The 22,178-nt window shown below is 38.9% G+C and overlaps 1 protein-coding gene across 2 annotated transcripts in view; it reads right to left on the reverse strand.

Moving 5' to 3' along the window:
• Positions 1-551: 551 nt before the first annotated feature.
• Positions 552-22,178, reverse strand: part of LOC145237908 (ATPase family gene 2 protein homolog A-like) — a 46,626-nt gene continuing 24,999 nt past the window's right edge. Inside the window, exons 14-15 of one of the 2 annotated variants that reach the window (XM_080100905.1) lie at positions 16,221-16,385; positions 552-659 (exon numbers count right to left, since the gene is read on the reverse strand). In XM_080100905.1, coding sequence (XP_079957031.1) covers positions 567-659; positions 16,221-16,385 — 258 coding nt within the window. In that variant the 3' untranslated portion in view covers positions 552-566. Of the gene's footprint in view, positions 660-4,989; positions 5,189-16,220; positions 16,386-22,178 lie in introns of those variants that run through there. The other variant, XM_080100903.1, reaches the window with a different exon arrangement.

The raw sequence follows: 22,178 nt of genomic DNA on the forward strand, positions 1-22,178 counted from the left end.
AGATTCTGTGCTTTTGATTTCATCGCCAGGAGCTAATGAGATGTTTATGGCGATAAAGAAGATAAGTGGCATTCTTATTTTGCCAAAGAAGAAGACCACAACTGGCTGTGTCAGATATAAATGCTGTGAATAAATCTTTTGCCGAGAAATATATTAATTTAAGTCTAACTTTTAGCAACACCAATAATCAAAAGGTGGTGTGTAACTTTAATCTATTGCAAAATTAAAAAACACCCTTAGTTGGGAATAGTGGTTTCGCCTGCACAAAAGAACTTCTAGTTTACATTTATTTTAATTGTATTCCATTTGTTATGAACTTTCAATCAACTACTGCATGCAGGCGTCAATAAAAATTGAATACATATTGCTGCCAGGCATAATATCAAATTGAATGCAATTGTTCGTAAATATGTTTACAATGCCATGAACAGCCTTTCAATCAAATTGCGCCTATTAAAGGTGTATACGTGACCGCATATGTTGATGTTTAGGTTTGAGGCCCGCAATAGTAGGCTCAAGCCACAATTTCGAGCAGCCTTGCAGCTCCAGTCTTTACAGATGAGGATCTATGTTTCCCAAGTGCTCTGGATTAAGATCGTTGTACGATCTCTATGACGCAAATCAGGGACGTTGCACGGACTTATAGCGGTCGCTGTTTTCTAGGAATAGAAGGAAATATTTTGACAACTTGCTTTATCAAAATAAGCTCCGGAAGATGTTCAAAGACTCGCGGAGCGCTCGGTACGAACACACGCGAATCGAGAAGTGAACGATTGTTGACTGATTGTGACGTGAAAATGGGAGCAATAGGTTTAGAATGTTGCGAATAGCGATGAGAAGCGGATCTGTTTACACACAAAACTTTGAACTTTGTGCAGCGAAGGGTAGCACTGGCAGTTGTACACATAAAATAGAAAACAAGTTTTTATTTTTTGTCTTTATACTAAACTTATTGGTTGTGTGCAATATTTAATTGAGTTCTTGCCTGATCCATAGCACAAGAAATTTTAAAGTACACAAAGCTCAGAAGAAAGGCTCCGGTTTGCGCATGCGCAGTAGCACAAATCCCGATAATATTGTTCATGCAAATTTTCTTTTTATAATATCTTTTGATTAAACAATTTTGTAACATACGCTACAAACTTGCACAACCATCTATGCACACTTTTGTAATTTAGTGTTTAAGGGCAAAATTAACTACTTAGGCAAGATAACCGCAATTTGCGAATTTTCCCATGCGAGGAAACAATACTGTGCGAAATTTCGACAGCGGGAAACGAATTTTAATCTCTAGTGCTCAAGATCGGCGTCCAAAAAATGTGCAAATGTTTGCAGTAGCACCCTCAGTCGCATGGTAACCCGACCACCCTAGCTATTCGATCCCCAACCCTGCCGTCGCTGCACCCTGCAACCTGCAAGCATAGGCTCCTGACAAAAACTAAACTCAACCAAAAAAGGGACTTCCCCCGCTAAAGGTCACGGGGTCATGTGAAACGCGGATTTTTCGGGGTCTCTATCGGATTGCCGTGTTGCCATTGCACGAGGACAAAGGCCTTACGTCTCGAGGCTTGCAGTAGCGGATGCTCATAGGATCCTGGGGTCAAAATCGCTCAGCAGGTTCGCGAGAAGTCGCCTTTAATCGGGAAGTCACTCAAAATCGCGTTAAACTTTTAAGTAGGTGCGATACGTTTGGAGTTTTGGAAGCTTTTAACCATCGTGCCATGCACCCGTATAGTAAAATAAACGCATATAGATAAATCAATTGTGAAGTAAATGAAAGAAACTTTTTATGTTTGGGACTGTCTGCATATAGAACTTTTTGCTCCCAACTTTTTAGATTTATTTTATGTTGAAGTTTCGACTCATAGAACAATAAATGCAAGCACGTAGGATCAGCTCAATATTGAACGATATATCTGTCATTAAAACAAGCACCAGTCGCCATAGAGCTATAACACACTTATCTCGTTTTATAATGGTTAAACAACCGCCTGTCTTGGTGATGGATTTCATCCACCAAGAGAAATAAATTCGACAATAAATGTTGTTTGCTTTTGGGACGAACAAGAGGGCACGGAAACACTCGGACTTCGGCTAAAATGAAATTTAGTTTTAGCTAGACCCCGATGTAATGATTTGTGATCAAGTAAAAAAAATGACCCACACATATTACATTGATGGACTACGATGCCATGCAAATATGTACATGTAGGCTTAAATTATACATCCTACAAGACTTACAGCACAATTGCTTTGCCTAAAACCTAAATCACTCAACGGTGTAACAAAATATGTTATCACGTGTAGCATTTTCCCCTTGAGTGTACGCGCCCATGCACTTTAGCCGACTTAATTTGCAAACCGTAAAAATGTATTTTACCTCAAATTGCTTGTGCAAAAAAAGTACCGAAGCAGGAAAACGTTACACTGCAACACAGCGCAAAGTGTATATTTAGGGATCTAGTTTAAAACCAAAACCACACTGCGCGCTAAAACGGCCGACTGTAATTTCATCACCGTAACTCTCTGAACAAACTCCTCCCGTGTATTTCTGTTTATCTGCGCAAATAACACAATTTCAGCTGCGGCATGTATGCGTTGCATTACCACGTGAAGCAAGCTACTTTGATCAGCTAATAAGCCAGCTTTTCTTCAAGGTCAAAGTCAGCGTGCTTTCAAGGTCACGCGCTTCGGTTTACCGGAAAATATGCATCTTGCTCCGACGTCGGGTTTGTCGGTGTATAAGTCTTGCTGTTAAGTTAAACACAACCTGACCAAGAGTTGTGAACCACATACTTGTTATGTTGGAAGTAAAATTGCGCTAGTCATTGCCGCCTCACTGATAGTTAATATCCAGAGCAGTAAACCAAAGAAAAAATATGAGTATATATGTTTTTGTCTTTTAAAAAAAAAATTACAAAAAAATCTTTAAGCAGTACAAAAGTCAAAACGTCATTTATTTCCAAGTTAATTCTCCATACAGAACATTTATCAAGTCGAAATGTAATTTATTTCCACAGCTGATTTTCAACACAAAATAATATTAAGTCACATGTTACTTATTTCAAAAAAAGAATTTTTAACCTTCTGTGGTTGGGTTCGTACTTTAAAGCTAAAATTATTACGGCTTCGAACTTTTACGGTCAAAAAGGCAATCAGCAAATCCACCCATAAAAAACTTTGCGCTCAAAATTTTTGGCGTTTTAGCGTTTAGAGTTTCTGCAGGGGTCAGTGGATCAAAAAAGGGTCTCTGGGCCGACAATGGCCGCTGGTCATGGGGTCAACATTACTCAGGCGTGTCGTATCAGATTAATCAGAAATCGAACCTTTCTGTGACCAACAGGTGGTCAAAGGAATGCGTCGAAAATCGATAGTTTGGGTTCAGTGTCGTCTACCAAGGACATTTATAACTATCTCCCTGCAAGGTTACTGCTACCGACTGGTTTACAATTCGAAGAGGGCAAAATCGACTAATTAAGGTTGATTGACACAGCCTGTAAGTCAACCAATAATCCCGTTTTGGTTTTAGCTGTGCAACTTTTAAATTATGGGCATTTAAACAATACAAGGGTAAAACAAATTTCAAAAATATGAATTATTATTCTTTTCAGATGGCAATTGTTTGTTTTAGACTTTTTCCGTTTTTTTTTTTTGCTTTACGTTGGTTATTTTGGTTTTACTGTGGTAAGTCTTGCAGGTGGTACGCAAACTTAACAAAGAATAGTTTTAGTCAAAATTATAAATTTCTTAAAACTTTCAGAGGATTTTGCTGTTATAAATACAAGTGACCAACGGACATAGGGACAGACCAAGCTGCTATGATATCTCATTTAATACAAGGGGAAAAATAGCTAAGGATTTAAATTTTCTACTTAAAAATATTTTTCTGAAGCTTTTTCTTATCTGGATCGCTCTTGATTTTCTTGACTTTTTAATGCGTCTATGTATGCAACAACGGGCATAAACCGTCGGGAAAAATTTCCCACGAATGTGCAATGTCCTATACGATACCCTCTAGTGGCGAAACAGATGCGACTGCACCCATTTTTTTTTCAAAAGTGAAGACAGCGCATCCGTCTCGGCACCACAACAAATTCAAAAGTAAACAAGCGAGAGAACTCACAAAAAAAGAGGTGCATTCAGGCGTGAACAGTCCGACGGAAGAGAGAGAGTGCGAAAATGCGAAGTAATTCGATTATCTTAGAGTGCAGAGTCCTGGCGAGTAGCTAATTAAGTGCCGTTCCTGTGCTTTGCCAATAGCAACTAGTTAGGGCATCGCTTAGTGTTTCTGGGTAGTTTCCACTGGTCCATTATTGCTGCTTGTTTTCATTATTGTAATCGGAATTGAGAAATTGACTTTTTGCATTACGTGTTAACAAAAGGGTAATTTGAGCGTTTCTTTATTTGTGTCTGTAATTTCAACCAGTAGTTTTGTAGTCACAAAAAAACCCAAAAAAGCCTAAACAAACACAGCTTACCTGCTTGATGTATGAGCGCAATAAACGTACAAAAGTAAACTGTCATATTTACACTTTTTAAAAAGACGGTTCCGCTTGTATAATTTTCCTCAATACGTGTTATTAGAATGCAAACACAAATTAGGGTAAGACGTTGCTAAAAGTCGTTCACAATTTGAACATTGGTTTTATTATCTTGTCTTCCCTTCATAAACTTATCGTTTTCCAGTAACTCGGCTTGAATCGGACCTGTCTTCACACTCAAGCACATTTGTGACGTAATTTCAGCTTGGTAAATCCATCTTACAGGTCAAAATTTGACTTTTTTAGTTCGGAATTGACCGGGGTTTCGGGTTAGAATTTTGATGTTCGGTTCGGGCTTGGCCCCAATTTCGGTCTTTTCATAACTCTGATTCGGATTTTAAGTATCATTTCCAATTTTTACTAAAACTTAAAAGGTTTTTCATAAATTTTAAAAACTGGCCACTTTCAATAAACTTTTCATCTGCAAATACACAGTAGTCACAACTAGTCACGAAATTTCGAGTCGACTTTTATTTAATTCGCGTTTGCAATGTCCGTCCGTATTCTTCGTACATCTCTGCTCGATCTTTGCTGGTCTGCGGCAGAACAACCTTGAACGCTTGCTCGAAATGACGTCGTGTCACGTGATTGGCTTGCATGTCGTCGTCGAGGGCCGCCAACGCCGCCTCGCGACAGACTGAACAGATCTGTGGTCGGGAAAACAGAAAAGAACTCTGATTGGCTGGTTTAAGATTACGTCAAGCATGCAACAGGCAATCAGAAGTTTTATGACAAATCAAGAATAAATTATGTGGATGAAGCATGACAAGTTTTCTCTAGTTTACTTAAGTTGTACTTAAAACAGTTAGGAAAGATCAAACAGCGGGTCTGACCAGTTGGAAATGAAGTCGACTTTTGTGTATAAGTCTCTGACTTGATTCGAGTTTAAAAGAACTCGAGTTGGCTTGACTTTAGTTTCAAACGACTTAGTTGATTTGACCGGAGTTGGAATAGACTTGTGTTGGCTTGACTCGAGGTTCGTTCGATTTAACTTCACTCAAGTTTCACGTGACTTTAGTTGACTTTGCTCGAGTTCGAAAGGACTTGAGTTGGCTTGACTTGGAGTTGGATTACTTGCTTCAAGCAGCTTTTACGAACGTTGACTTAACGTGAGAAAAAAACTTTTGGTGTCCTTTAACTTGCCAGAGTCAGAGAATTAACTTGCCCAGAGTCAGAGCGTTGCAACAAGCGACTAGTTCAAGAATCAATGGAGATAAGTGTTTCATCGAAGATTGCATGTGGTAATTACCCCACTATAAGTGTTTAGAAACCGCAAGAAATATTTCACTAAAATTCAAGCAAAGATTTCCGCACGCAACAAAAAATTAAAGTCCTTCAAAGACAATTTACACCCTCTTCATGTCTATACCTGCTGTCGCTTTGAAGCTTAAAAAAATATCTGACATTAACCTTGCGATCCCACAGCCAATACAACAACACGTTTCCTGTATTTGAGAAAACGAGGCGGAACAGATAAGCCCGAACTAAAAGCATCCGTTCCGGGTGACGTCATTAACACCAGTCTACGTCACGACGTGTAAATGGAATACATTTAAGTAGATTTTGAAAAGGAGCTGTGGTTTCCGAAAAAAAATTTGGAGACTAAATTTAACCAACATTAAAATTTTTTTTTTTACAATAAATACGCTTTAAAAGAACTTCTGTAATAAACAAGCCGACGAAAAACCAACGAAGAGCAAAGTAAATACATTATTTGTCATCTTAAATATTTCATCTTTCTTATTCGCACGTCACAATAAAATAAATTCCATGGCACAAATGTCGAGATTTTTTCCGGTGAAAAATTAATATAAGTCATGATAGAATGCGCTTGAATTACGGTTTCGACATGCTAGTGTGATTGTGAATCAAATTTCACGGGATTGCTGTCAACAGATGTGCCCTTGCGTTACAGATTAATCAAAGTGATATATAGGGTTTGGGAGGCACAGGAAAATGGAGGTGGTATTGTTTGATTTCTTGGGATTGCGGAAGCCAGGTGTTTGCGGATGCATGAAGGTGTTACTGATTTGACGCACTTGTTTGCTTTTATAACAAGATAGCTTCTGTGTTTTGTATGTCGGCAATATATCTTGTCCCTGCGCAGTGTTATTTTTAAGGTGTTTTGCCAAATTTCTCCAGCGGTTTCCCAAAATTTGGACTCGCAAATATATGGCTATTTTTTGGTATTTAAATGAAACACTTGCGGTCTCTTAAAACTACTTAGCGGTCGCCCAAACCAAACCTTAAAAAAACCTGTCCCTGCGTAAAGGACCATGTCACCGTGATTTGGTCGCAGTAACCAGAAGAAAACTGTTATTTTGACGACGATTCGAACATTACCTCACATTCCTTTTTTGTTAACATGCGCAACTGAGTTTGATTTAAAGACCAAAATTATAAAAATGTTAAAAAAAATCAACGAAAGTTAACAAAGATACACAAATCTCCTTTACAAAAATAGACTGGACACAAAACAGAAGTTGTTTACAAAACACGGTATATAAGTTTGTCGTAGTGGACACAACGGCCTATAGAAAACCTTGTACTCGAGAAACACCTAGAATGGAAACAAAAAAAGTACAAAATGTATAACTAATTCAATCTAGGATTCGTTGGAATGTGTTCAAATTAAACTATTTGTACCAAAATAACACAATACGCTTTTGGAAAACCAAAATTCTCACATGCCCTTGAAAAAGCTACATCGAAAAACTGAAACAAAACAAATTCGCAATTACAATAATCCACAGCAGTACATGAATCCTGATCTGCCACCTGACATTATGTAAAGCTGACCTGACCGCCCCGGATAAAGTGATCACCGCAACAAGACCACACTGACGTCAATAAACGATTGTGTTCGGTCACCCGACCCATTTTGGCAACGAAAATCCGGTTATGACATCATAAGGGGTTAGTGGGGCAGCTCGAGGGCTAATACTAAAGAATTAGCTGCTTAGGTGTGAATACTTATATACAGTGACTAGGTGTAGTGTTTTTTTTATTAGGGTAATACGAATGCATTTTTCCGTGGAAGGACACTTGGTTAATGTTACATAAAGACCAAGTAACGAGGGTCATTGGTTTATAGTGTAACTTAGGATGTTTGTTTATGCGAATTGCAAATTAAAGCAACTGGATTTTCGTGATAACTACACATTGAACGAAACTTTAAAATTTCCAGCCACTCGTCGTTTTACTAGTGTTTCTTAATTCTGATTGCGTGACATTTAATGAGTCTATGAAAGAATTTAATAACGCGACAACCACCCCACTGCATACAAAACTATTTTCAAACTCTTTTGGGATATTTATATTACCACCAACGCAGCGAATAATAATGCTAAAGCAAAATTTGTCCGTAATAATTTTGAGTAATTTACGTTTTCATCAGCGCCGCCAATTTTTATGGTGAAACACAAAACCGTCCGATTGTGGGACAAGTTAAAAATCAGTCGTTTAGAAAGTTTTTTTTTCGGAAACAGACTCTGTGGGCATAAACGTTACGCTACCTGGATTTCAAAGAAATACTGCCGGACACGACATAGCTCGGTGCTGAGTATGGGTGCAAACAAAAGTAAAAAATGGTTTTTAGTCTGAGTTTTTGTATTTAGTCAACACGGCTGCCGCAAAGCTTGGTCCTGGACATCAAATATCGAGGACTCAAAGGCCAGGAGTTGGACAATATTAAGTAAAAATAGGACGACGTCTGTTTCAACGCAGCTGCCCGAGGAATTTCGTCTGCTAGGTGATCTGTTGGCCTCGGGTTTTCATCTGCGATGTAAGCTGACACCGAAGAACGGAAACGTTTTACCGCGGGACATGAAGCGTTTGAGGCAAAAATCTCGGGAGTCATGGAGACGAAGCGATAATGACATGACCTTGCTTTGAGTTCACGCGGTTTACGAAATGCCCTCGCAGCCTGGGGAATGTTTGTTTTAGGCTTGTGACTTCTCTATCTTTTGCTGTAGTAACGATAAAGTTATTTAGATGCGGACGCTTGGGTAACATTTATATGACATTCCTGTGACAACTTGTATGTATGTTTTGTATTAATGCGAGTGGCAAAAAAGTAATCAAAATTGTTAACCCTAAAATGGTTTTATTAATTGGATAAAAAGTTAGCAATGTAGCACTGCTATTAATAACGTTTTGTAAAGTTATTTACTATAGGGGATCCATGTGTACGGTTTAGCTGATTAAGATCTAAAATGCAGATTTTGTATTAAATTGGTGTCAGAAAAAAGCAATATATCACGAACTCAAAATTGGTTTTATTTATACCATTTTGCGTTTAAGAAACTCATACTAATTTGTAACCCCCTGGAAAAACCCTAGGACCCCTACATAAAAGGTTGCAAGTCCCAGGTTAGAAACCAACCCTTACAACGTTTATCTCTTGTTTACAAATCAAAGGGTCGGCCACTAAAAGTGTTGTCCACATTGTGGCGCCTGCTTATAACCGGGCACCACAACCGCACTACGACATATACTACTTACACAAATTCCTGTTTCGAGTGTAATGGCCAGTGACGACAGGCTAAGATGACAATATCAGTGACAGAATAGAGACGCAAAAAGCGGAGACCATTTCATTTCACGTGTGATGGTTGTTTTTCAGCATTGCTTTTTATTTCAACTCAATTCCAACTTTTTTTCTTTTACTAATTCTCTTCTTTAGAATTTTAAATAATAATTTGTGCTTGAAAATGGTACAAACATATGTATTTTTCTGATTCGCTACTATATACTATCCTATATGTAAATATCAAATCATCAGAAATGGATATTAATCGATTAAATATGTATAATCGTTACGTACTTAGGCGACCATTAAGTTACAAAAATGTTGTAAAACTCTTGATATAAAATTATGGCAGCGAAATATGGTAGCGTAAAATAAAATTATTTACCGAGAATTTTATCATCACAAGAGTATAAAATAATGGCAATATTAATGCACAAGTGGTACGTGCTGTTTTAACTCTACTGGAACGCTAATAGTAAGTGACATTAATCCTTAAGAGTAAATTGACCTTCAATTAAAAACTCGAATGTCAAAAAAACTACGCTATGTTTCGTCTGTATGTGTTGTAGCGTGGGTATTGGTCAATTTTCCCAGAAATACTTTCGTACGGCGGTATTTGATCCAAGTGATAACCTTTACGACACTTTATACTGTTAGAAGACCAACCCGCACCGAAAGAACTTGGAAATAACGCAACATACAATACATGAGTCACTTATAAAGGGCAGTATGAGTTTAGAAAAACCTGAAGTATATACAAACTAAAAATAAGGGGGGGAATTTTATCCACTAAACTTTAGGGTGGTTAAATATAACGAAGACAAACTGTAAATTATATTTTATATTCTATTTATATAGGAAACTTATGATGCAGACAAACGACATTTTGGGATTTTTTACCCGTAGAACTTAATCATTTTGTTTGTCCTAAGAGTTTTTAACGCCCGTTTACTTCTTTAAAGTCGAAAAAAGAAAATTGTGTAACCTGACGAAACAAAAATACGTTTTCATTTCGCCCTTTATCCACAGACAGGTCGGCACCGGGCTTCGACAATCGTCAGGCAAAGCTAAGTGCATTTTACACAGTAGTGACTCGGCTTCCGAACTGCGGCCTAATCCTGGATGTCAGCTAAGTGGCTCCTGCCATAGGCACCGCCCCCCTGGTCGTATAGTCTGTGGCCAAAGCATTGGATTATGTGAGATGGCCCGCGAGGACATGAAGGCCAACGCGGAGTGAATACCAACGGAAGTCGATTTAAGGATCGCTACTTATATGGGATTGCGTTTTGGATAACGATTTGGTTTATGCACATGGCGTAAATGCTTTTTTGGTCCTTTGCGAGGTCGTATTTTAACCATGCAAATAGCATTGCAGTTGTCCTAAAAATATAAAAAAATCCTAATTTAGCAATAAATTAATCAAATAACTTGAACAGGATTGGTTGTTTTAAGGATTGCAATGAAATGTTGTCAAAGTATGCAAATTCTCTGCTAAATATTAAGTATATTTGCTACACAGTCATAAAAATCTGTTTTTTAAGTAAACGTTTTTTTTGATCAACAGAATTTTTAGCTCTTCCGGCAGTTTTTTTATTGTAATATGCCAACGTTTTTTTTGATGTTATTAGTTTCACCGACAAAGTATTGTAGTTGTAAGTGATTGGTCTAAATCTAAATCGTTCTAAATTGACTCATATGGTATCAAATCGCATTTATGGAGTAAACGCTTTCTGCCAAGTTATGAAAATGCAACTGAATTCCCCTCAGCAAAACACAATGTTCTACGGCTAATTTGCATGAACCGGCAGTCCGGGCAAAGAGGTAAAACAGAGTCAAAAACAACCAGGCTAGGCACAAAAAACAAGCTGATGACAATCACGTACTCTACTAACCTAGCACTGCAAACAAAGACTCACTTAAACCGCAATAATCCTGAAACACATCCAAAATCGGAAATTTGAAACAACGGTGAGTCGACAAACATAAGCATGACTCAGCGCGATGACAAAACCTTTCACATTCTTGTAACAAGACGCGTTGTTTTTTTTCCGGCCACGTAGTTAAAGCAGAGACGACCTTTTCATGCTTGTGACGTCATTGAAGGGGTGTTGATCTCCCGCGTGACGTCAAAGCGAGTCCGGATGCTTTGGGAGGGCGGAGGCTCTATGACGTCGAAGTGTGATGATTTGGGGGGGCGAAAATGTGCCCCAAGGATAAACAAACAAACGGGGGGCTTATGATGGCAGATATCCGTGAAATGTTGTTTAGATGAGCATGAAACCGCCGGCCGCCGCTTGCCGGATGAATTTGTGATTGTTGTGTTTATGGTTGGAGGGGGTAATTTTAAGGCTTTCCCGTCAATTGGGTAGGATATATGATAACATAAACATAATTTGTTCGGTGACGTTTATAATTTATGATGTCATTATTTATTCTTCAGCGATGCCTTTTCTGGATAAATGACTATTCTTGTCTAATTCGACAGAATTCATGTTTTTTCACTTAAACTTTTCTTTTTGCTTTAATTTTCCGCGCAACTGTACATTTTGTCAGTGTAGTTTGGTACTTTTAAAAACGCTCTTAATGCAGAAAATCTATAGAGGAAGTTAAATGTTATCTAGTTGTAATCTAGTTTTGCAGCAAAAGCTGTTTAAAAAGTAGCCAAAAGTTACAAAAATCACCGACATACAGCGCATTTAACATGGTACTTCCGCATGTAAATAGCACAAGTACAATAAAAGTCCACACACCAACCCTTTGGCATTGAAAGATTGCTATCAAAACATCGGGTATTACACCCAGGCATTACAGGCCGCTCCCTGACAGCGGAAAGTCTTCGGAAATATCAAGATTTCCTTTCCCTAAATCCTCTTTCACCAAAAAGCGCCACTCGCCAGGCGCAGCGTAGCGTGAAATTGAGCCCCCCTGGCCGCCATAATCCAAAGCGGCGGTTTCATTTCTCGTCACGTGACAGGTCGATGCGGTTCGCGGGCGTCCGGACAAAGGCGGTGACGTAAGCAAACACAAACTTCCGATCTCTCCGGTGTTTAGAGGAAGCGAAGCGCGAAGCCGGCCTCCCCTTTTTGCTTTGTTTGGAGCTGGCGAATTTGAAACCGGGGCCTGTCAATCACACTTATGACTCCGGCGTGTTGGAGGGGATTGGAATTTAAACAACACTAGTACTAATAGAATCTTGATGGATTGACACACAATGAGCAATACACATGCGTGAAATATTGCACTGCGCGAGTGTCAAAAAGAGTTACGCAATTCCTATGTAGGAATATCCAAGCAATAATTTGAACATTGCTATGTTCCAGCAATTTATATTGTGGAAAAGCTGGGTTTAACGAACATGATTTGGTAAGCAGTTTTTTGTTTTAGCAGAAGAAACATAGCAATACAAGAGCGTGACATTTTTGACACCAGCAATTGTCGTCATAATGTGACGTCATCAACATTTTGTATGAGGTACAATAGGATATTTTTCCTTACATCGTATGTTTAATTTAAACAATACGTTCCCAAAACTCCCAAAAATAGAATAAAAACAATTTCAACACATATTATTCAATTGTTAATTGTGTTTTGATGCCTTTTCGCTTGAGAAGAAATTCGTTTTTCAAGATATGCCATTATCCTGATATAGCGTCTTGTATGGGACGTCGAAACGTCGATTTTTTACAACACAAACAGCTGGAAGAGCAATACGCGTTTAAACATTATGTCTGGCAGCAACAGCTTATTTTAAGTGTTCACTTGTTGAAAACACAATTTAACAGTAATATTTTGCGTACCGCCAGTCATATATTTCTTTACTGTTTTCGGAGAAAATCAAGAACAAATCTATAAATACATCCGTTCTCAAACTCTGTACGCGATAAGCAGCGAAGGGTGGAACTAATTGACTGACGCACGAAAAGGCAAAATATGAAAGTTAACCAACACGAAGAAAAACACAAAATATTTTGCGAGCTCAAAAATGACAGATTCTGCAACTTTCCATCAAAACGACAGTGGATGACGTCAGTACGAGACGATCACGTGCCAGATTTGGATCTTAATCTCAAAGCAGCCGGAATGCTTTTGAAATGTCACAGACCGACAAAAATCGCGGCATGAATTTCGAATCTGTGTTCTGGACGATTGTTGTAAAGGTTAAAGAAACAGTTCCGACGGTAATAACCGGGAAAAATACGTTTCTGAGAAGAGGCGGGTATACTAAAAAGTTGGGGAGTTATACGAGCCACTGTAACATGACAAAAAATACGAACTTATTCAAACAACTTGCAAAAAATAAGAACAAAAATGAATAGGAAAATTCCCGAAGTGAAAGTAGATTTTCTACGAAAGGTTACTGTGGGCAATATAATGACGTGTGTTTCGTTATTGTCGCGTCACTATAGTACCTAAACGCGTATAACCGCTTGTGTATCATTTGGAATTTTGCATTTTTCTAAAATCTTTTAAGAGTCATCAAATTCCACAAACATCAGTCAGTAAGAAACCATTGGAACGGATTTATGTCGTTGCTTACGGCATTTTCATTTCCAATAGATACAAAGCTGTAGAAAACAGTCATGGGGAAGAAATTTACGTAAGGTTGTGTAATACAAAAGTATTGCTAAGTGGTCAGAAAAACCAATGTCAATGCATGGTCCTGTATTGGCTCTAAAGTTCAAACTCGCGCCATTTAAAACTGGAAGTTGGTCACCTACATTCTACGACCTTTGTCGTCCAAAAGCTTTCCCAAAAGGGTTAGAAAAGTTTGGTCTCACGGACGGAAAACTCAGATCAATGTAACATACATTGGACATCACCCTGCGCGAGATTCGATAGCAATCTTATATACTTCACCCCGTGCGTGTACGCTCTGACACGACACCTTACTGTGTCCAGGACAGGACAAACCAATGCATTGACAGGGCTCTTAACATTTGACGTTATCAGGACCGCAGTCTTTTAATCTCGTTCCGAACCGCGCACGCGCAAAGCCTCAGGCAGCAGGTGCACCCGGAGTTACGGCCTTCGCGATTTCAACCGTTCTGTCGTGGCGAAACTACGCGCGGTCTTAGGCGAACAATTGAAAGGTGGGATTTACGGGGCTAAGCCGGTACGTTTCCGAAAGGACTCAACAATGAAAAGTCCTTTGCGACGCTGTTATGTCGTAAACCGGACGAGACGGATTCGCAAGGTAAAGACCTTATATAGAGGTTGGGTTTTTGAAACTGCGACATTTGCATGCAAACAGAAATGCTGTGTCATGGTTTTAAATAATGCTGCATTATGATAAAATCGATGAGACAAATATCACAACTTCCTAAACAACAACATTTGTTTTGATAAAACATAGCAGAATGCCATCATAGCCTTGTCTAAGTTCAAAACTATACATAATCACTATGCTTGGCATTTAAGGCAACCACACGAACGACCAATGGCCACAGAATGACCAGAACGAAACAACAGCGCCCCGTGTGGATGTTGCGTTAATTTGAAACCCAAACTGCACACAAATATCATTTTGGCACATTGAAGGCGCCATACCGAATCATTCACTACCACATGGCAAGGCGCGGGCTAGAAAAGTCGCATGCAAAATGACCTGTATTACACAGCATAAAAGGTCGAACGGCGTCAATCGTTTTGTCCGATAACAAAGTATCGCTTTTGACTGACGTGAACACTTCACATTACAAAACATTTAAAGTAGCGTTTTACGTTCACTGATTCTGATTTGCAAAGCAGGTGACGTACAGACGTCAGGAGATGGATAAAATGACCGCAAATGTAAAGAGCGTTTGGCCGCTTGACTGTAACCTGGATTCGAACTTTTGCAAAGAGCCAAAAGCTTTCTAAACATTAAGGAACCGAAATACAACGTCTGAAAATGTAGAAATAGTTGAAATGTTTGCAAAGAAAATGTGTTTGCTGCAAAACTTCTATGTTGCATGAAACTGGACCTTCATTAAGCAATGTACTAGCAAACATATAGCGACAGTTTTTCACAGTCAGTAGCCCACTTCAAGTATTATTTATATTTTGCTATTATTTACCACATATAGTTTACTAGAAACAGTTTTGCAATGTCAGTGACCTATTTCCGGTTTTACGGCATCTTTTTTGTGTTCGACACCAAAACTTGTTAAGGAACCAACAATACAAAAGGCTACGGTCGCGATACATGTGATATTATAAAGCAAAGATTTTACATTTGCCTCAAACTACACCAGCTAATTTATATTCCACTAATCCACAGCATTCCTTAAACAGTCAGACGTTTCTAAACAAAACAATCAATTCTTATTCAAATAGAACCGCACAAAGGACCCGTACCGGTCGAAACTTGATCGACCGGGACTCGAAGACCACAAAAGCTATCGAACAACAAGGACAATGCATCGCGAGGGTATGATGTCATTCCGCGACGCAGGGGACATTGTGTCGACGCGGAACGACCTCCCCGGACTTCCGAGCGCGTGACCCCGAGGTCAGAGGCCAGTTTCGGGGTCAAGGCGTAGACAATGGAGTACAGAAGACACGCGAGGCAGCTGACATGAGCCCACGCGAAGGTACAACGTTATTTAGGTGGCGAATGATTTGAGAAGCGGTTTTATGAATGGGACGAAAGTAGATGAGCATAGAACCCACGTGGCTGGAGGCAACACACGTGTAGATTGATTCATTAAATTCCTTTTTTCAGATTTCCAGAGTGGAATCGGTGTAACTTACGGGTGCAAAGGTCAGAATTACGATTGGTGAATTCGGAATTACCTACGCCTAACTCATTTAGTCTTTTTTGTGGCCAAACAGCGTGTTTGACCTTAAATTACCTACGCCTAACTCATTTAGTCTTTTTTGTGGCCAAACAGCGTGTTTGACCTTAAATTTTAAGTCCTACATTTTGCCTACAAATTACAAGTTTTCAAGTATTTGCAACTTTTTACATCACAGTCACGCCATTTAACGACATGTATTAATTTGATTAGTATGGTAATGAGGCCTGGAGATTTTGGCCAACACACTTCCTAAATCTTTTTTCAAACCAGATCATTTTGTTGTGCCTAGGTTTTGAATACTAATTTATAGGTTTTGTACGTTAATATATTTGGTTTAGTTTTGTCCAATTCATGTTTCAAGCAAAATACCTCGGCTCCTGAATACATTTTCGTTGAAGCGACGAGCCAGTCCATGTTTACGTCATCGGTGATGGGCATTTTTCGGAAACGGATTCGGAAAATTTCGCGTCTCGTGTTTTCATCAGGCAGCGGTATGTGCAAGATTCGATCGATACGTCCAGGGCGTAGCAAAGCCTGTAAAAAAGAAATAAGTTTATGCTTTCTTTTCTTTAAACACAAAACAGGGTACGATTAGGTACACTATACAGTTTTTGAATAATCTGAGCAAAAATATCAAAGCCAGTATTCAAAGCATGTCTTCAGGTGCTTTTAATTCTGACAACCTGATGATGACAAAAGTAATTGTCAAAACGTAGTCATGTTTTATACACAAATAATTGCTCTGATTTGTTTGCTCAAGGTACGAATATATTACCTGGTAGCTAGAAAATAATGCATTGTAATTTCGCAAACGTTTAGTCCATCAGGTTGCGTACTATAAACAAAGCGGATTGGAAAACTAAATTCAATTTTCCTAAGACAAAAAAACACGGTCTAACTCATTTAAACACTAAGCGTTAAGCATTCTTGTTGTCACCAAAGCGAATTCCACAGGACGGTCTGCAAAGCTGCCAGCATCTAACATATAAACGGTCGACACAATCCTATAAGCAAAGAGGTTTTCGGGAACCACCGCGCAAATATAGCAGTCTGCGTGCCGTTGAAACCTGATATCAATCGCATTTGCAGAAATAACTATTGACGATAACGGGAAGACCAACTAACCTATACAGGTCTTAATATATGTAGTATTACGTACAGACGTTGTTACTAAAGCTGTTAACAGAAGCGAAATTGGGAACCGGAAGTTATTTTTATACAAAGCCGGAAGTAGGACCGACAAGTTGGTGAATGATGCCAAATGTAAAGTGTGGCCCGAATCAAGCCCGTTTTATTCGAAGTCAAGCTTGACCCCCGACAAATCTGGTTGTTAATTCATACGCCACCGCCCCTTGAGCGTTAAGAGGTCGTTCAACTTCACGGTTTACGGCTGTGACGTCAGTGCTCGAGACTAAACAGCTTCAAGCAAGATCACGAGCAAAATAAGGTCATCGACCTGATGGTTTTTCCAATACAACAAAAAAATAGATTAACACAGTCAGATGATTTTAGGACACACATATGTATGGACGTGTATAAACGACAGGTACGTTTGGTTACAACGGCACATGGTACAATTAGACCGATCCAAAACATACATTTATGATGTGTGTATGCCCCTGCCTGTAAAAATACATCGGACGTTTTGTAAAGGTGCATGGTACAGTCAAATAGATCCAAAAATACATTTATGAAAGTTTGTACATGCTCCAGTCTGTAACAATACGTGGGAAATTCCTTTGACGAGCGGAAAATCCGGATAGTTGTTAATAACGAAAACATAGCGACACAATTGCACTAAGATAGGACAATCTTCAAGTCGGATATAGCAGCACAAAGTAATTTTATCCGCATACTTAATCAGATAAATAGAAGGTTTAAGGTGTTAAAGATCAGATATCGGTGCTTACTTAAAGTTCGTTAACGTGACTTTGTACCTACACAACAAGGAGATCCACATTGATAGCGAATTAAGCACTTCCGTTGGCGTGTTAACAGTTGCTGACAGATACACTTGCAATAACGTAGGCTATCAATTTACGAAAGCCAAAACCAGGTTATTTTTACATGACGCACGACGTGGTTTTGTTTTGTGTAAGGTAATTCACTGTACGTTTTAAGCCTTGTTTTTTATGAATGAATGATTAAATGACAGCCATAGTTTAGCGCCAAAACTTTCCTGGACATTTTTGACAACCGAATGTGATCTTTTCGATAATTTGTGAGCCAAATTCTGCATTACTCCAATAAAAAGCCTTCACATGCTGTTACATGTGATAACATTTAGCAATAAATTGAATACTAAGGAGGCATTTAAAATGCAAAATTAGGCAGTTAAAACTTAAACAACATTGATAAGGTGGGAAATTTCATTGACACCATGAAAGTGTATTGCAGATTTTGGGAGCTATGCATTTTTATATTTACCCCTAACTCTTAAGATGAACATAAATTCATAACTGGGATCTGCCCTGAGTCCCGGAAAGACTCCTGTCGTGGGTTCGAATCCCACCGCAGGTTAGATTTTTCTGGCCTATAAGTCTTGCCATATGGTGGTGAATGCTTGGTGACCGGCTGATTCGGTATGGCGCCTTCAATGGGCCTAAAAAAACGAAATAGGCCCGAAAGTTGTTGAAATTGTGGCATAGCAGAGTGAAGTCAGGCCCGAAATCAAGTCTATTTTATTTAAACTTAAGTACAAACCCGGCCCCAACCCTGAAACGTATGTCAAATTTGCACCTGGTTGATGACCACCGCAAATTGGGGGATGTCAATGGCTTGAAAATATTTACAGGTAATATAAAAGAAGAGCTAAACCATAATTTTTCCGGCCAATGGCTCGGAAATTCGGTCAACCTGGCCACCCCGGCTAGCATTCGCGAAAATGACTTCAACGTACAATCGACGCAAAAAGTGAGCTTTCTTTTTCGCGCAGCAGTCGCGCATTAAACAGATAGTAGTGACTCCCGGCGCGTTTGTATCGTCAACGCAGTACAAACAAACGCTACGACAGAATCAACACAAGCGACACGGTCTTATTAAATTTCTCCGTGCGCCTGATGCCTATTGTTCGCTCACAATGGCACCGCGTAGCGAATTATTCCTATATGTGGTCGGAAGCTTCCGCTGCATTGTCATCGACGCTTTTTCGTCGTGTATATTCGAGGCCAACGCAGCGCCGGATCTTCTTTGTGCACCCCCCTCACTAGTCCAGATGCGCTACCCCCCAGCGAAGCTAACGTACCATTATCCCCCCATTTTACCCCTTCCACCTTTATCGACTTTAGGATCTCGAACTCCGTTGATGAAAATAGAGATTTTGAAGTGCTTTTTCAATGCGCATAAAATAGGAAGTCTAAACTTGGTTCAGTTCGCGTTTAGGTCGGTTCGCCTAAATATAGGACAGCATTATAATGCTAGGATTTAAACGTCTCGTCGCCCCGTAAAATACCCTTAATTTTTTACCTCAATCAATCACTACATCAGTTTGGCATTAATTAATGTAAAATTGCACATTTTGAAAGAGAACAATCGAACAACTGTTTTTAGATAATAAAACGCATAGGCAAAACTACGACATGTAGGCCAAGCACCCGTTCATAAGTGTTTTTCCTTGTAAAAACGAATGGGGATACCGAAAACGAAAGTGTGTTCAATTTTGTGCTGGTTAATCATGAGTACGGTATTTAAAAAGCGGGGGTGTAGAAATTATATTAGTATGATTTTAAAATGTAAGTAGCCCTCGACTGTTAGCCACACAGCAATAGCAATAGAGTAAAAAACTTTATAAGCCGCAGGCCGCTGCATACAACTGAATACATACGGTTATCACATTTTTTTTTTATTCTTCAAATCAACGATCCTATAGTTCATCTCTAAACAGAACGTCACCGCTCCAATGTGCTCTTTAGCTCCATATAGCGGTCAAACGTGAAGTAATTTTGAGAAGCTACTGCTTTGAGGTCACCTAGTTGATCAGAACTCAGATATAAAGCTCATTAGGAGTTCGGGCGTGTTGGGAGTGACGACAGAGCAGCCGCTGATACTGGTTACAACGTAAACATTCTGGTGTTTTACTCGTTTGTAGGTGAAAGTCCATATCAGGCGGGAAGAGCGTCGTTTCCACGAATGTGGTTCGATTTATGGATGTAAACATGGAATAGGGAATTGCCGAAGGAATAGGGAATTGTCGTAGCTAAATTGAATGGGAGTTTAAAAACTTTGGTTTGCGATAGAATGGTTTATAGATGTTTTATAAGATAAGACTTGTTCATATTGACAAACTTTAATTACTGACATTAGGGTCATTAATTATTTAATTTATTTAGGTTCGAATTTCAACTTTCGGGTCACATTCGTGCTTTGCTTAAAAAAATCGCGTACGGGCTAGGTTCTGGGCTTTTACTTTCAAATTCGACCCCGTACTATACATGGTATTTCACAGAAAAATGAAGAATGATAAAACCACCAGTTTTGGACCCAATTCTGAACCTGGGAAAACGGCAAAATACCTTTTCGCACTTCGGGAGCACAAAATTAGTTATTCATACAAAAGTTTTCATCACATTTTACGATGGGTTGCGTGAAACTGTGGGTCCTTTAACTATTTAGTAAAACTAGATTTAGACTGAACGTGTTAATTAGACCAACAGTGGTTTTCAAAAGTATATTTCGTTGTCTTTAGCCTTTGCTGCAGGTAAAAATGTTTAAATTGTTCATTGCACTAACGATGACTGCCTTAACCAGGGGTTGTAGCTACGTAACAACAGACTATGCCTCAATATATGCCAAAGTTAAACCCTTAAGCAAAACTAAAGCTTCCTAAATTCTCTTAAAATTTCGCCGGCTCTTAACCGCAAATACCATCAATCCGAATTACCCCATTTCCACACCTACAAACCACTTCATCGGTTCTTCAACTCAACTGGCATATTTTGATGTGTATTTTACGCCTTTTGAGTTTGCGCATTAGTCAAGGTTTTGGGGAAAGCTAGCTGTGACGCACTTCAATGTCACGTGACAGTGAAAACGCTTCACCTCTGACCTTATTTAGACCGCGTTTTTCTTCACAGGGTGTTTAAGTGTGTGCGGTAGCTCAGGTGTTTATGTTAGGAAGATTTTGACAATAAGAATAGGAATTTGAAACTTTTGAAGAAAAGAATGGGTAACGAGTTTGAAGCTAACGATTGTTTTGCATTTGTTTAGTTTAGAAACCGAATTTGGAATTGGAAATTGTCATTCTCACAAGAAACATATAAAGCAATATGTAATTCTCGAATAAGTTTTTATTGTTGGTAAATACTACGTTGTATCATACTTTATTTCACATAAAGACAAATGAATAATGGGATAAGCCCCGAAACTGTTGAGGACCAACGATCACGGCACACTCATACATAAATCATAGTATGTCAGGCCTATTAAAGGCAATATACTGAATCAGGCCGGTCTTACAAGCTTGTGCATTGTATGACAAGGCACGGGTTAGTTAAGAAAATGTAACCCGCGGTGGGATTTGAACCCACGGCACGAGCTTATTGTATCATATTTATGTGTCGTATCACTTTTAGGACATAATGTACTTAAATGAAGAGTGCATTTACTTGTACGTTTCAATGAAAGAATCATTGTAGATCATTAAAAACGTGCACGCAGGCAACATTCTTTGCGGGTTTTCCAGTGTCTAACAGCCTAATACCTCCCTATAAACAAAAGGTTTGAAAACAAAAACAGAACATGCCTGATTTAACAAGATTATGTCAAATAGAATAGGGCTGCTGGAAAAAAACAAAATCTAAGTACAAACTATTAACAGAAATGAAAAAGTAATGGTGCAATCAACCACTAACTATCACAACGTGCCACGGGCTTAGAAGCTATCGGTTATTGCTGGGTGGCGGGCAGTAACTTACCAAAATTAAAGAAATTTTGGATAGGTTTTGGATGATGGCTTTGGATCTCTAAAGAAAAATTTACCCCTTGAACGTTTGACGAATTTTCTAAAAAAGGTAGCAAAAAGGTTTACCGTTTTTACCGTCTAGGGTTGATGCGCTACGCGTATCAACATTATGCGTTATGTCCGCCTAAGAGATCATGAACACTTTTGCGTTATCAATGCATGAACGTAATTTACTACAACTTCCAACAGTGGCTGGTTTAAATAATGTGACAATGACACATAAAAACCAGGACCCACTTTATAGGGCTTTTATTTTTGATGATTGTCTAAAAGATAAAATTCTCCCAAGATGGGTAGTAGCTTCAACTTTTAAACATTTTATAAAATTTGGTGGGTTGTACAAAGACTTATAAAAAACGTACGTGAGA

Source organism: Phallusia mammillata, chromosome 7, assembly GCF_965637545.1.
Source record: "Phallusia mammillata chromosome 7, kaPhaMamm4.hap1.1, whole genome shotgun sequence".
Taxonomy (NCBI): Eukaryota; Metazoa; Chordata; class Ascidiacea; order Phlebobranchia; family Ascidiidae; genus Phallusia; species Phallusia mammillata.